The 15,244-nt window shown below is 42.2% G+C and overlaps 1 protein-coding gene across 4 annotated transcripts in view; it reads right to left on the minus strand.

Annotated features, from left to right (window-relative positions):
- Nucleotides 1–1,816: 1,816 nt before the first annotated feature.
- Nucleotides 1,817–15,244, minus strand: part of FGF1 (fibroblast growth factor 1) — a 113,248-nt gene continuing 99,820 nt past the window's right edge. For 3 of the 4 annotated variants that reach the window (XM_069592295.1, XM_069592294.1, XM_069592297.1), the window contains 2 exons: nt 11,961–12,064; nt 1,817–5,078 (listed from right to left, as the gene is read on the minus strand). In XM_069592295.1, coding sequence (XP_069448396.1) covers nt 4,884–5,078; nt 11,961–12,064 — 299 coding nt within the window. In that variant the 3' untranslated portion in view covers nt 1,817–4,883. The remainder of the gene's footprint in view (nt 5,079–11,960; nt 12,065–15,244) is intronic. The other variant, XM_069592298.1, reaches the window with a different exon arrangement.

Consider the following 15,244-nt stretch of genomic DNA (forward strand, 5'->3'; position numbering starts at 1 on the left):
GAGCCAGACATTTTGAAGTGTGAAGTCAAATACACCTTAGGAAGCATTACTACAAGCAAAGCTAGTGCAGATGATGGAATTCCAGCTGAGCTACTTCAAATCCTAAAAGATGATGCTGTGAAAGTGCTGCACTGCGTATGTCTGCAGATTTGGAAAACTCAGCAGTGGCCACAGGACTGGAAAATGTCAGTTTTCATTCCAATCCCAAAGAAGAGCAATGCCGAATAGTGTTCAAACTATCATGTAATGTGCTCATTTCACATGCCAGCAAGGTAATGCTCAAAATCCTTCAAGCTAGGCTTCAATGGTACATGAACTGAAAACTTCCAAATATATCAAAGGAGCTTTAGGAAAGACAGAAACCAGAGATCAAATTTCCAATATCCACTGGATCCTAGAAAAAGCTAGGGAATTCCAGAAAAACATCTACTTCTGCTTCATTGACTATGCTAAAGCCTTTTACTGTGTGGATCACAACAAACTGAGGAAAATTCTTAAAAAGTTGGGAATACCAGACCATCTTACCTGCCTCCTGTGGAACTTGTATGCAAGTCAAGAAGCAACAGTTAGAACTGGACGTAGAACAATGGACTTGTTCCAAATAGGGAAAGGAGTACATCAAGGCTGTATATTGTCACCCTGCTTATTTTACTTATATGCACAGTACCTCATACGAAGTGCCAGGCTGGATGAATCATAAGCTGGAATCAAGATTGCTGGGAAAAATATCAACAATCTCAAATACGCAGATGATACCACTCTAATGGCAGAAAGTGAAGAGGAACTAAAGAGCCTCTTGTTGAGGGTGAAAGAGGTGAGTGAAAAAGCTGGTTTAAAACTCAACATTCAAAAAACTAAGATCATGGCATCAGAAAACTAACTTCATGGCAAATAGATGAGAAAAAGTGGAAACAGTGACTAATTTTATTTTCTTGGGCTCTAGAATTACTGCTGATGGTCAGTTTCATGAAATGCACTTTCATGACTGCAGCCTTGAAATTAAAAAATGCTTGCTTCTTGGAAGAAAAGCTATGACAGACCTAGACTGCATATGATAAAGCAGAGACATCACTTTGCTGACAGAGATCCATATAATCAAAGGTGTGGTTTTTCCAGTAGTCATGAGCAGATGTGCTAGTTGGACCGTAAAGAGAAGGCTGAGCGCCTAAGAATTGGTGCTTTTGGACTGTAGTGCTAGAGAAGATTCTTGAGAGTACCTTGAACCGTAAGGAGATTGAACCAGTCAATCCTAAAGGAAATCAATCCTCAATATTCATTAAAAAGACTGATGCTAAAGCTGAAGCTCCAATACTTTGGCCACCTGAGCCTACTCATTGGAAAATACTTTGATGCTGGGAAAGGTGGAGGGCAAGAGAAAAAGGGGGCAACAGAGGGATGAGAGAGGGTGACAGAGGGATGAGATGATTGGATGGCATCACTGACTCAGTGGACATGAGTTTGAGCAAACTCTGGGAGATAGTGAAGGACAGGAAAGCCTGGGGTGCTTCAGTTTATGGGATCACAAAGAGTCAGACACAACTTAGCAACTCAACAACAACAACAAGTTAGTAATGGTCCTTGGCTCTTCAGAGGGCAAATTTCCTGCATATATTTCCCTAATGGATCCCTGGAGAAGCTCTGTTATTGCCTTAGGTTTCCAAACAAAATGAAAAAGTGTTTTTCCTATTAACCTTCAAAGTCTCATATCTGGTAACAAGCTAAGTGTAGGAAACAAAGCATCCAGAGCTCAGGTATGCCGGCTAAGTCCTTACGCAGGAAGATGAGACACGGTGACGTTCAAAAACCGAGAGAAAAGTTTTCGCCTATAAGTGTAACATTTACTAATATTTTTAAGGTGCAAAAAAAGAGAGACAGTGATGTGAATGACAGGCATCTTCTTCTTCTGAGGTCTGCTTTGCACCCCAGGAACTTGATCGGTTTAAGCAGTATGCTTTACAAGGCTGAGGACCTGGGCTCCATCTCCTCCAGCACAAAGCACGGACCCTTATCTTCAGTAACATGGGATGCTCTAGTCAGTTTTTTGTAAGTCCACGTGGTTAGCCATGGGAGGCTTTAATTATCACCCCTTCCGAGGAAACAGATTTCCATCACCTCCACCATCACATTGAAAACAATCAGAAGCTTATACACTCCTGATGCTTTGTACAGAATGCCAGGCAACTCATAGCAGTTGACTTGAAAATGAATCCACATGATAGGCATCTGACAGGCAGATGGCTCCACAACTTTCTCACAGGAGAGAGAGCGCAACAGGAATGCTCCAAGCTTGAGGAACGAGAACATGTTCAAAACAGTGCAGGGAACTGCCACCCACTTCCTTCATATAGGATCGGAAGGCCTTTTTTATTGATTTGAAGGTTATCTCCCTGAACTGACATGGTTCTGCAATTGCAGTGTTAGGTTTACCTGGCCATACCCTGACACTTCGATAGAGGCTTTTCTCAAGCTGGGGGTTGCTAATTCTTCCAGAACATTGGTTTCTGGGAGTTGTTTATTCAGCAGTTACCTATAGATTCTCTGGTCTTTACTTGACTGAAAGAAATGAATCCTCAGCATTTTTCATTATAAACATTATATAATGTCCTGGGAGAGAATACAGCAGCAAACCAGGCAGACAATGTTCCCGGGGGCGCCAGGACCCAGTAAAATGCCTGGCACACCTTTGGCACTTACTCATTGAGTGAATACACGAGTAACGACTGGGCTAAGCTTGTCAAGTTCACAGTAATGTTTCTTCTCAATGCTTTGGGTCTTTGCAACCACAGACTTCTGTCTCATCTTTTAGCCACAGTTTTAATTTTTCTTGGCCAATGTTATACTTGAATTTGATTCATAAACTAAAAATTATGGACCATTATAAATATCTTAGAATTCCTCACTGGGTACCTTTTCCTGGCCAAATCTTTATAGTCAAGAGATGTCAAGCCACACTGCACTATCCCCAACTTCCCTGCAAAGACTTACTAAAATAAAATAAAATTGTCTTATCCAAGTTACAAAAACAGAAGAAGTTATGAAATGTTCTGCTGTACAAATGCAGAATTATATTAATAATGTAGTGTTAACTTAGTTCCTCAATTGTAGCATCATGCTGAACTTTCACATACTGCCATTTTTCTTATTCAGAATAGTTCAATTACTAAGGAATTACCTTTCAATTAATAATCACTGAAAATCATTATAAGACATCAGTTTTTATACACAATTATATCATTGCTCGAGAGTCCCCATTTTCAAAAGAAAATTTATAACACCACAGTGAAAAACAAAGAGAAATCTCATTTTCTAAGGTAAATGTAGTAGTCTAAGTAGTAGATAGTTAAGGAGCTTATATAGCATATGCTATTATTACCATTCTCAATGGCTGAATACTAATCCGTTTAACTGCCTTTGAGCTATATATTTTTAAATATGAGTAAAAGGTACAATCTCACAGTAAGTTTAAATGGCTTATTAAAGGCCTTTACATGGCAACAGTATCATGTCAGAGATGAATGGTGTTTCTAATTTGCTAGCCACTTGGGTCAAGTTTTCTTGAAGCAGGAAGCATATTTATATAAGTAATCATCACACAAACGGCCTTTTGGGAAAAGCTGTTTGTGAGGGTTTAGCATTTTTGAAGTATGCTTTTGTATATCTTCTAAATGGGCATTTTATAGGCATTGGGCCAAAGTGCTTTGAACCCACAATCCTGACTCAAGCATAACTGCCTGAGTGCAGGAAGATCCATGGAGCATGGGGTCTGGGTTTGAGCCCCCTTATATCTGAATAACACTTTCAGGGACCTTGCTATTTAATGTGTGGGGGTGGAGTGGATAGGCAGCAGCATCTGCAGCACCTAGGATCTTGTAAGAAATGGGAAAACTCCACCGCAGAGTCACTGAACCATAATCTGCAGTCAAAACAAGATGCTCTATGGTTTGTAAGCAGTGCCCCAGGACCCCCAAACCTGTACTTTCTGGTGCCCACACACAGGTCATGGTGTCCCTTTCTCTTTCCTTCTCATTTCTAGAATATCCTTTTTGGAGAATAACATCCTCTGAGCCTATGCTTCCCCTATCTTATCACTCCCACACCCACTCCCCAGACCCAAATGAATTTCCCAACACCTGACAACCTGATTTTTATCAAGAATCCACTTCTGCTCTCCACCTGACATCATCCAAGGGCTTCCTGCTGCTGAATAACCAGGGAGAAGTCAAGGCATTGTAACAGCTCCTAAGGCTGTGCCTTCATTCTGCTCTCCTGTGCCCGAGCCTCCCACGATCCTCCCAGTGGGATTGTGCACTGAAATCCCACTCGAATCCAGTCAGCCTCCCCTTGCCACTGGAATCCCTTCTGTTCTTGAGAGGGGATTTCTTCATCCATGTTTCCACTCATGGAAAGCTGCCTTCCTCCAACCTAGCCATCAACTTTTCTGCTGACATTCATGATGGATTGAAAGGATGAAAGGGAATCATGCCAGATGTTCAAGGGACTCAGGCAGGGTTTACTCTGTAGAGGGAATTGCATGCAGTTACTCCCAACCCACTTGGCAGCCCCCTGCTCATACTTCATTTGGCCCCACCCATGCATCGAGAGGCTCAGCCAGCAGCAGATGCCCAGAGGCAACTGGACTTCCAAACCAGACCCAGACTGGCCAGCCAGCTGGCCCCTAAAAGCCATTTGGTCCCTCAGTTCCAAACTGTGCCAGGGCGAAGGGCTCTAAAAATAGTGAACTGGGCATGTAGAAGCACATTACAGGTTTAGGCTCTGTGGGCCAGGGGTTAGCACGGCCAATGGTAAAGGGTACAATCTGGGGTCAGCCAGGTGAGGACACCTTTAGATTCCTCTGGAGTGGTCAGCACCCAGAACAGATTTCTTTAATCAGAGGAAACTGGCAGGGGGAGAAACAAGATGGCTTTCTGGCCGAAGTGAGTCCGAGGACCGAGTTTGGAGCTTCCGTTCTTCTTGAGACCAATGAACCAATTCTTCTCTGCATGCTTCTTGGATATGTAGGTGTTATAATGGTTTTCCTCCAGCCTTTCCAGGAACAAACATTCCTCACTGGGTGTTTGCTAAAAAAAATAACAAAACCAGAGAGAGTAGAATAATTAGTGAGTGGTTTTCGATGGGGTTCCTCTGTTTACTAGTTGTGTGACCTTGGGCAAGTTAGTGAGGCTGTCTGTGCTTCACTTTTTTTGTTCAGTGAAGCAAATAGTGGGAAAATAATGGAACCTGTGTCTGAGGCTAGAAATGAGGACTTCAGTGAGCCTTCAGTGTGCGTCTGCTGTTAGGCAAGCTCTTCTAGTGTCTGTTGTGCTTAGGACCCTGTACTCTCCCACGGAGGAAATCCTGAATGACTTGAAGTACCTCAAGGACAGGGCTGAATCTTTTGTTTCTGTGGAGACCTGACACCTAGGTTTGACCGTGAAAAACTTCCAAAAGAGGTGAAACCAGATTGTGATGCTATGGGACGTTCTTAAGTGTGATCCTGAAGAGTAAATGAAAACCTGCCAATTTTACTTTATACCCTGGTAGTTTTCACTAACAACATCAGGATTTTACTTTAGTGCTACTATGAACATGCTGCTGCTGCTGCGCTGCTAAGTTGCTTCAGTCGTGTCCTACTCTGAGCGACCCCATAGATGACAGCCCTTCAGGCTTCCCTGTCCCTGGGATTCTCCAGGCAAGAACACTGGAGTGTGTTGCCATTTCCTTCTCCAGTGCATGAAAGTGAACAGTGAAAGTGAAGTCACTCAGTCATGTCCAACTCTTCCTGACCCCACGGACTGTAGCCTACCAGGCTCCTCCGTCCATGGGATTCTCCAGGCAAGAGTACTGGAGTGGGTTGCCACTGCCTTCTCCATTATGAACATGAGTGCACAAAATATGTCCTAAGCACAAAACATGTCCTGGAACGTAAAGGGTTGTTTTTGTTTTTGTTTTAATGAAAATAACTTTATTTTTTGCTACTTATCAAAAGAATGGTACTTGTAAAAATCACAGCTTCACTTTAAAAACAGAAAGAAAAAAATCACCCCAAAGCATACCCATTCAGATATAAGCATCTGTTAACAGTTGATGAACTTCCTTCCATACATCTTTATGTATGAGCATACAGAGACATAGATAGGCCATATGGATATAGATTTAGGATGTTATCAAAATGGCATGTTATCTCTGCTGTTTTAAAAATGGGTGATAAACCTATGAAAACATATTTAATCTCACTAGCAAGAAGATGTAAATTAAAAAATGATTTAACTTATGTTGGTTATAATAATCTTAAAAAGATTTACAAGGCTTGGTATTGGGGAGAGTGTGGGAAATAGGCACTTTTACACACATTGGTGAGATTAATTGGTGGAAACTTTTTGAGGGGACTTTTGCATATGCTGAAGCTGAAACTCCAATACTTTAACCACCTGATGTGAAGAACTGACTCATTAAAAAAGACCCTGATGCTGGGAAAGATTGAAGGTAGGAGAAGGGGATGAAGAGGAGGAGATGATTGAATGGCATCACCGACTCGATGGACATAAATTTGAGCAAGCTCTGGGAGTTAGTAATAGACAGGGAGGCCTGGTGTGCTGCAGTCCATGGGGTTGCAAAGAGTTGGACACGACTGAGTGACTGAATTGAACTTGCATGTGCATCAAAATTTAAAGTATGCATTGCCCTTGACTCAGTGATTTCCCTTCTAGGAATTGACACTTCTGAGTTAGTTGAGCCAGTGTAAAACTATATTTTCAAAAGATGTTCTTTAATATTGGCTATAATGATAACGTGGGAAACAATGTAAATACCCATGGAACTGTGATTGGTTAAGTGGAGAGCGGTATATCCTCATGAAAGGATCCAATGCAACTGTCAATTTATTAATTGGATAGATAGTTAAAACATTTTAAATTGTGCAATTACACTGAAAATATCTACCAACAATTACTTTTCTTTCTTTCTTTTTTTTTTTTTTTTTACTAAAATGCATGTTAGAATGGGAGGAATTCCAGTTCTTGGCAGTTTCTATTTGTCAAGATTTTAGAATACGTTTATTATGTTTGGACATAAGACAGGAGTTTTAAAATACATGTGCTCTGTATTGACTTAGCTCCAATTCCAAGTCATGTGATGTCTATGTTATCTCTTCACTCAGCAATGGTTGGCAAGTCCCTTTCTGGTGGTTTCCAATCCTGTTGTTTATTCTCTATTGGTGAGCATGTTTGTGTGTATAGACTGTCAGTCCTACTGAGGAAAGAGATGGAATCTTGTAGCCTTGTGTCTCCTCCCCAACACAGAGAATTTGAACATAAGAGGTATTCACCAAGTAGGTGATGAATGTAGTTTCGTTCTTGAGTTCATTTAAAGTATTCAGTAAGGTTATCTTTGATTAGTAAGGAACTACGTAAAAGGATTATACAGTGAAAGTGACAAATAGATTCAAGGGTTTAGATCTGATAGACAAGAATGCCAGAAGAACTACGGATGGAAGTTCCTAATGTTGTATACGAGGCGGTGATCAAAACCATTCCCAAGAAAAAGAAATGCAAAAAGACAAAATGGTTGTCTGAGGAGGCCTTACAAATAGCTGAGAAAGAAGAGAAGTGAAAGGCAATGAGAAAAGAAAAGATATACCCATCTGAATGCAGAGTTCCAAAGAATAGCAAAGAGAGATAAGAAAGCCTATCTAAGTGATCAATGCAAAGAAATAGAGGAAAACAATAGAATGGGGAAGACTAGAGATCTCTTCGAGAAAATTAGAGATACCAAGGGAACATTTCATGCAAAGATGGGCTCAATAAAGGACAAAAATGATATGGACGTAACAAAAGCAAAAGATATTAAGAAGAGGTGGCAAGAAAACACAGAAGAACTATACAAAAAAGATTTTCATGACCCAGATAACCACGATGGTGTGACCACTCACCTAGAGCCAGACATTTTCGAGTGTGAAGTCAAGTGGGTCTTAGGAAGTATCACTATGAGCAAAGCTAGTGGAGGTGATGGAATTCCAGCTGAGCTGTTTCAAATCCTAAAAGATGATGCTGTGAAAGTGCTGCACTCAATATGTCAGCAAATTTGGAAAACTCAGCAGTGGCCACAGGACTGGAAAAGGTCAGTTTTCATTCCAATCCCAAAGAAGGGCAATGCCAAAGAATGTTCAAACTACCTCATAGTTGCACTCATTTTGCATGCTAGCAAAGTAATGCTCAAAATTCTCCAAGCGAGGCTTCAACAGTACGTGAACCAAGAAATTCCAGATGTACAAGCTGAATTTAGAAAAGGCAAAGGAACCAGAGATCAAACTGCCAACATCCATTGGATCATAGAAAAAGTAAGAGAATTCCAGAAAAACATATACTTCTGCTTCATTGACTATGCTAAAGTCTTTGACTGTATGGATCACAACAAACTGTGGAAAATTCTTAAAGAAAGTGGAATACCAGACCACCTTACCTGCCTTCTAAGAAATCTGTATGCAGGTCAAGAAGCAACAGTTAGAACCAGGCAGAACAATGGACTGGTTCCAAATTGGGAAAGGAGTACATCAAGGCTGTATATTGTCACCCTGCTTATTTTACTTATAAGAAGTACTTCATGTGCAATTCGGGCTGGATGAAGCACAAGCTGGAATCAGGATTGCTGGGAAAAATATCAATAACCTCAGATAGGCAGATGACACCACACTTACGGAAGAAAGTGAAGAAGAACTAAAGATCCTCTTGATGAAGGTGAAAGAAGAAAGTGAAAAAGCTAGCTTAAAATGACATTCAAAAAACTAAGATCATGGGATCCAGTCCCACCACTTCATGGCAAATAGATGGAGAAACAATGGAAACAGTGACTGACCTTATTTTCTTGGGCTCCAAAATCACTGCAGATGGTGACTGCAGCCATGAAATTTAAAGACACTTGCTCCTTGGAAGAAAAGCTATAACAAACCTAGACAGCATATTAAAAACCAAAGACATTACTTTGCCAACAAAGGTCCATCAAGTCAAAGCTATGGTTTTTCCAGTAGTCATGTGCAGATGTGAGAGTTAGACCATAAGGAGAAGGCTGAGTGCCTAAAATTGGTGCTTTTGAACTGTAGTGCCAGAGAAGATTGAGAGTCCCTTGAACCATAAGGAAATCCAGTCAATCCTAAAGGAAATCAACCCTGAATATTCATTAAAAAGACTGATGCTAAAGCTGAAGCTCCAATACTTTGTCCACCTGACACAATGAACCTACTCATTGGAAAATACCTGATGCTGGGAAAGATTGAGAGCAAGAGAAAAGGGCCAAGAGAAAGAGGACGAGATGGTTGGATGGCATCGCTGACTTAATGGACGTGAGTTTGAGCCAACTCCAGGAGATGGTGAAGGACGGGAAAGCCCGGCATGCTGCAGTCCATGGGGTTGCAAAGAGCTGGACATGACTGAGTGACTGAACAACAACAGTGTAACAGGAGGTTTCTGCTCCTTATTCCTCTGCAGCCTAGTGCAGTGACAGCTGGGCCAGACACTTTAGACCATTTAGGAACAAGATAGGATAGAGATGTAATATTTGATTAGGTGACTCTGCGGCCTCTGGAGGAACTTGCCCAGACATTAGTCTGGTGCACATCATCGGGGTGGGAGGAGGTTGGCAGTGTTGGACCCATGTGGGTTATCCACTCTCCTGCAGGGAGGACTCAGCCTATGACAGCCCTCCGTGGGTGTCAGGCCTGGGTGCTGTGATGAAGCTGAGCACGGCCACGTCCCTCACCTGATATGTCTATTACACAAGAGCAGCTGACACACACAGAATTGCTGAGTCACAGGCTGAGTCAGAGGCCAAATTGGAGATGCTCTATCTGTGCTTCAACCAGGATTTGTCAGCACTTACTGTGCACTTCGTGCAGTGCCATAGGCCTGGGGATTAACAGCTGATTCATGGCTGTTGTTCTAGTTAATTTTTTATATTTAGCATGAAAAAGAATGAAGTGAAAGTGTTAGTCACTCAGTCATGTCTGACTCTTTGCAACCCCATGTCATGCTTTCCCCCAATTACGTAGGTGATGGATACCCACTATAGAAAATTTGGAAAATACAAAAAAGCATTCGCGTATTATAAAGTCATCCATTCACCATTCCCAAAGATAAATATATTAATGTTTTAGAGCCTTTCAAACTAAAAAAAAAAAATGTACTTTCCATGTATAGAAATTTGTATCTGGATAAATGAATACCTGCTATTGGCTAAGAGCATGGGGCAGAGCTCTGAGATATTTTAGAACTTTGCTTCATCAATGAAGGCAGATGAAAATTCATATTCTTAGGAATATGAAAATAGTGATATATTAAGATCACCCTGGGCATATTTCAGGTGAATCAGTGACATCCAAGACTATGGTTAGAGAAGGGTGTTTCAATCCTAGAGGAAATGGAATTTAAGGGGCATTCTCCGTCAAAGTTTTATACAAGTAAGAGAAGGTTATAATAAACATCAGTATTGACTTAAAGAAAAGCCATAAAACTGTAACATATAATGTGATAATGAAGGTAAGGAATCTGTAAAGCAGTTGCGTTACAGCTGTCATTGCTCCGTGCGGGTGGATTCTGTGTGTTGTCTCTCTGACTCTCCTGACCTATGTAAGTATGCGGTAATTACTGTTCATTACTGTCCTTGCTTCAGATAAGGCTCAGAGTAGGTGAGTAACTTGCCAAACTGGCAGAGACACGAGATTAAGTTACGAGTCTGAGACTGATTGATGGATTGGTCTATTGATTTAATTACAGATTGGAAGATCTGCCTTAAAAAAAATATCTACTCTCACTTCCAGTGACTGCCTAGCTCTAAACCCTTTCAAGTTGTCCAAATCAATCTGTATTTCAGCAAACAGCCTACAGGAGTTAGCTGTTCCTCCGATGGTCTCATCTGCTGAGCCCTAGTGGGCAGCATGAAAAAGATGAACTGTGTTCAGACCCCAAGCCCTAGCTGAAATTCCAGCTTCAAGAAAAAGTTTGAATTGCCACTTGGCAATTCGATTTAAGTTAAAGGGAGCCCTGGACTGAAATTCCCCTGCTGGCTGCCTTTTGGTAGATGTCTTCATAAAAGGGAAGAAGGGGGTTTGGTGAAGCCTTAATGTTCAGTTGTTAAGCTACAGAGAAGGGATTATTGAAATCCAGAAATAATTTGCAAAAGGTGCAGCCATTGGCTTTAGCTCTCTTTCAATTCAAATCCTTTACCAGAGATACGAATAGGGAAAAAATAAAATTGACCCTGTTTCCTTCCTTTCTCACAAAGATCAATATGTACTGAGTCAGACATGTATAAAGCCTTAAGTAAAAGAGGAAAGGAGAAGGATTTTAGCCACTGAATAAGCTCTTGGACCGTGCTTCTCCAGGGCAGGGATGTGTCTATTCATTACCCTCCTCACTCCCACCCCCCACCCTCCTCTCACCCCTGTACCCAACTGCACTTACACACAGGAGGCATTACTACGTGTTTGTTGAATTAACTTATTAAACTTTTTATCCTTTTAGGTGACCCTTCCAGAATAAAAGGACTATTTTAAAAGTTTTATGTATGACGTATCAACTGCAAGAGTCTGGGCTCTGCAGTTTTTATAAAAAGCATGAGACATACCTATATAACCCAAGGCACATGCTCAGGAAGCATTTTTGGAATTAATGAATGAATGAATAAAGTGGGATTGGGTATTCTGGAGCAAGTGACTGGATGAGTTACTAAAATTTCAATCAATGTTTTCTCTTTGTCTATGTGATAATATGTTGGAGTATTTTGAGAGAATACCGCAAGAAACTCTTATGTTTGTGCCTAAAATAAGGCAGTGTGGAGGGTGGGAATCCTGCTGGAAAAAATAACAAACAGAGACTAATTGATGCTTTATAGTTTGCATCACTCCATGTAACAAGATTTCTGGAAACCTCAAACCTTGGCTGAGTCTGGAAGCATGTCAGCCACATACTTACTGAGCCGTACAAAAGCCCGTTGGTGTCCATGGCCAAGAACTGGCCAGTCTCCGTACTCTTAATATACACCTCCCCTATGCTTTCCGCATAGAGCTGCAGCTGAACTGAAATAAAAATAACACGAGCAAAAGTAAATAAACACTAAGCTTTTGCCGATAGAGTCTGGCAGCCAGGACAGTTAGCCACGGAAAATTCTGCTCATTCATCTCACAGAGCCCTCAAGGATGAGCCTCATATTAATCAAAACATAGAAATACAGTTCCTTTTTCTTTGCCCTCCAAAGAAAGCCGTCTGTTGGGAGTCATGTTCTCGAGGGAAGGAGAGGTGGTGGCAGGCTCACCCACCCGTCTCTGCCTCGTTTGTGACCCCAAATGCACTTCACAGGGCAGGGTCAGGGGAGGAAGCTCATTCACTTCCCTGGATCCAGCATCCCAGCAAGCGATCTTGGGGTACCACAGAATTGGCAGCTGGCCAGCCTGAGGCTGTTCGGCTGCAGTTCTCAACCTGCTTTGCAGGAGTGCTGGGAAGGCCTGGGCCTTCCTTTCATGGGTGCTTTTCATGGACAGATTGTTATTTTTCAGAATCTAATAATGTTATTTTCCCAGATGGAAGAGGTTCCCAGGAAGTTATTGACATGTATGAAACTCAAGGAGCTTACCCACGATGAAGTTCAGTCAAGCCCCTACCTCTGTGGCAACCCCACTTGGGTACTGGTAGAGGGGAAATCCTGACCTCTGACAGGGAGAATGAGGAAGGTACCTGGGATGGGAGTGGTGGTTCTCAACTGGGGATGATTTTGTTCTGCAGGGGGCAGGTAGCCATGTCTGTAGACTCTTGGTTGTCCCAGCTAGGGTGGGATAGTGCTACTCACATCTAGCAAGTAGAAGCCAGGCATACTGCTCAACATCCTACAGTGCCCAGGGAACCCCTTCACAGCAAGGAATTATTCAGCCCCAAAAGTCGGTAGTGCCAAGGTTGGGAAACACTGAGGTTAAGGGTAAAGACTGAGATGCTCTGAGTTACCTCCTCTCCAGTTACACTGACTGATACTCCCATGGTGCCTTGCCCACTTCTGGACAATTTCATTGGTCCTAACCATTGTTATGATTAGGAGTGAAGTCTGGACTGGGGACCACTGAGCATCCAACAGTTCTTTGGGAGTCAGCTGACCTCTCTAAGGGTTGACTTTGTCAGAGGCCAAAGTACAGGGGATGCTAGAAGGAGCACAGGCCTTCAGTTTGAACCCCTAGGCCCCTCATTGCTTTTCTTTGTTTTCATTTTTTATTTGATTTCTTAGAATCAGAAATGTATTCCCATGTTTCATACTTGGAAACACAGAGGAGGAGGTGGCGAATGTCCTCCTTCTGCCCCTTCCAACCTCTTGCTCCCAATTGATGGGGGTCAAGACAGACAGGGATCCTTGCCCTTCCCCTGGGATACATTCTCCTGGGTAGACAGAGACAAACAAGTAAACTCCTAGGTATATTTTGAGTGTGTTCTTCTAGAGAGATTTTATGCATGAGAAATAGATTTTATCCCTCCTGTCTTTTTGTTTTTTCCTACACAAATGGTGAGATACCCTATAGTCTTGTACCTGTGTTTTTCAGTTAAAACTGACTGGAAATCTTTGCACTGAAGCAGTGAAGAAGTTACCCTCCATCTTTGCCAATTGAATTGTGTCCCCTTATGTGGATGTGTGGTAATCATTTTACCACTTCCTTATTAGTATGTCTGTATCTTCTCATTTCCCTCTGTTTTCCTTGTCTTCTGATTCATCCCAAGGGTGATACGTAGTTACATCACCATTATTGAAGACTCAGTTCTCTTGTCCTTGAAAGTCTTTGCTGCAGAGACTCAGGACCTCCACTCACTTCCTCTGGTGAGCAGAGTTTATTTAACTCATAAGAAGAAAGCGAGAAGCCACAATCTCCTTTGCCACCAGGCCTCCTGACTCTGCTTAGCTCTGAGAGGCAGTCATGAGAGCACAGGCCAGAGGCCTCCTCTCTCCAGCCTTGGGTCCCACCACTCGCTCACTGAGTCACTACTCCAACCACACCACTCCTTTCCCACACCAATTTCTCTTCTGCCACAGGATCTTTGCACACAGGCTCTGCCCTCTGTCTGGTATCTCCTCTCCCCTAATAGTCACAAAGATGGTCCTTTTCCTCCTGGCCTCAGCCCAAAAACCCTTCCTCAGAGAGGCCTTCCCCCCACAAGTACCCCACAACACTCTGCACAGCAAGTCCTTTCACCCGCACCCCAGGAGCCCTGGCACCCTAGTCTCTGCATCTTTGTCTTTCTCCTTCCTGGTTTGTTTCCTTCATGGCACTTAGCGTGCACTTATTTTTGTTGTTTAGGGCTTTGCTCATTTATTTCTGCCTCCCCAGGGGAGTGTACACTTGGAAGAAAGGGCAGGAATTTTATCTGTCCTATTTCCCCTTCAGTCTCCTGTGCCTCCCACAGTGCTTTGCACTCTGGGGAGAGCCAGTATGTATTTGTTGAGTGGACAGTTTTAGGCTAATCTTTGCAGAGATGATTCTGTTGGCCCATCATTAGTAAGCTGCACATTTTGAATTGTGTTTCCAATAATGCTTTGTGGAGTGAAGTAACATGCAACCGAGTTGTGAGTTGTAAGGTTCAAGGCTGGGCTTTGCCACTTAGGAGCAGGACCTTGGCTGGGTTGTTTAACTTTCAGGCCACAGTCTCCTTGTTAGTAAAATTGGAATGATTTAGATTCAATTTCTAGAGTTTTTTCCCACCACTAGCAGTCTTGAAAGCATGTAAATACATTTAATGATGGTGCTAAATACAACAGAATATTATTTCACCATAAAAAGGAATAAAGGACTGGTGCATGCTACAGCATGGCTGAACCTTGAAAGCATGTTAAGTGAAGAAGCTTACTCACAAAGGACCACATATTGTATGATTCCATTTAAAATAAATGTCCAGAATAGGCAAAACCCGTAGAGACAGGAAGTAGATTAGTGGCAGCCAGGGGCTGAGGAAGGGGTTGGAGAGAGAAGGGAAAACTATGGTTAAGAGGTATAGGGTTTCTTTTAGGGTGATGAAAGCTGATTGTAGAGATGGTTGCACAAATCTCTAAGAAAACCACTGAATGGCATCCTTTAAATGGGTGAATTGTAAGGTATGTGAATGTATCTCAATAAAGAAATTTTTTCAATGCTCAGTATTTTCATTGACCTCTGATTTGCAGAGAACTTTCACATGTGTTTTCTATCAGTTTCTCAGCATAGTCCTGTATATTTAAGAGAGACCAAATT

This window comes from Ovis canadensis, chromosome 5 (genome assembly GCF_042477335.2).
Source record: "Ovis canadensis isolate MfBH-ARS-UI-01 breed Bighorn chromosome 5, ARS-UI_OviCan_v2, whole genome shotgun sequence".
In the NCBI taxonomy this organism is placed as follows: Eukaryota; Metazoa; Chordata; class Mammalia; order Artiodactyla; family Bovidae; genus Ovis; species Ovis canadensis.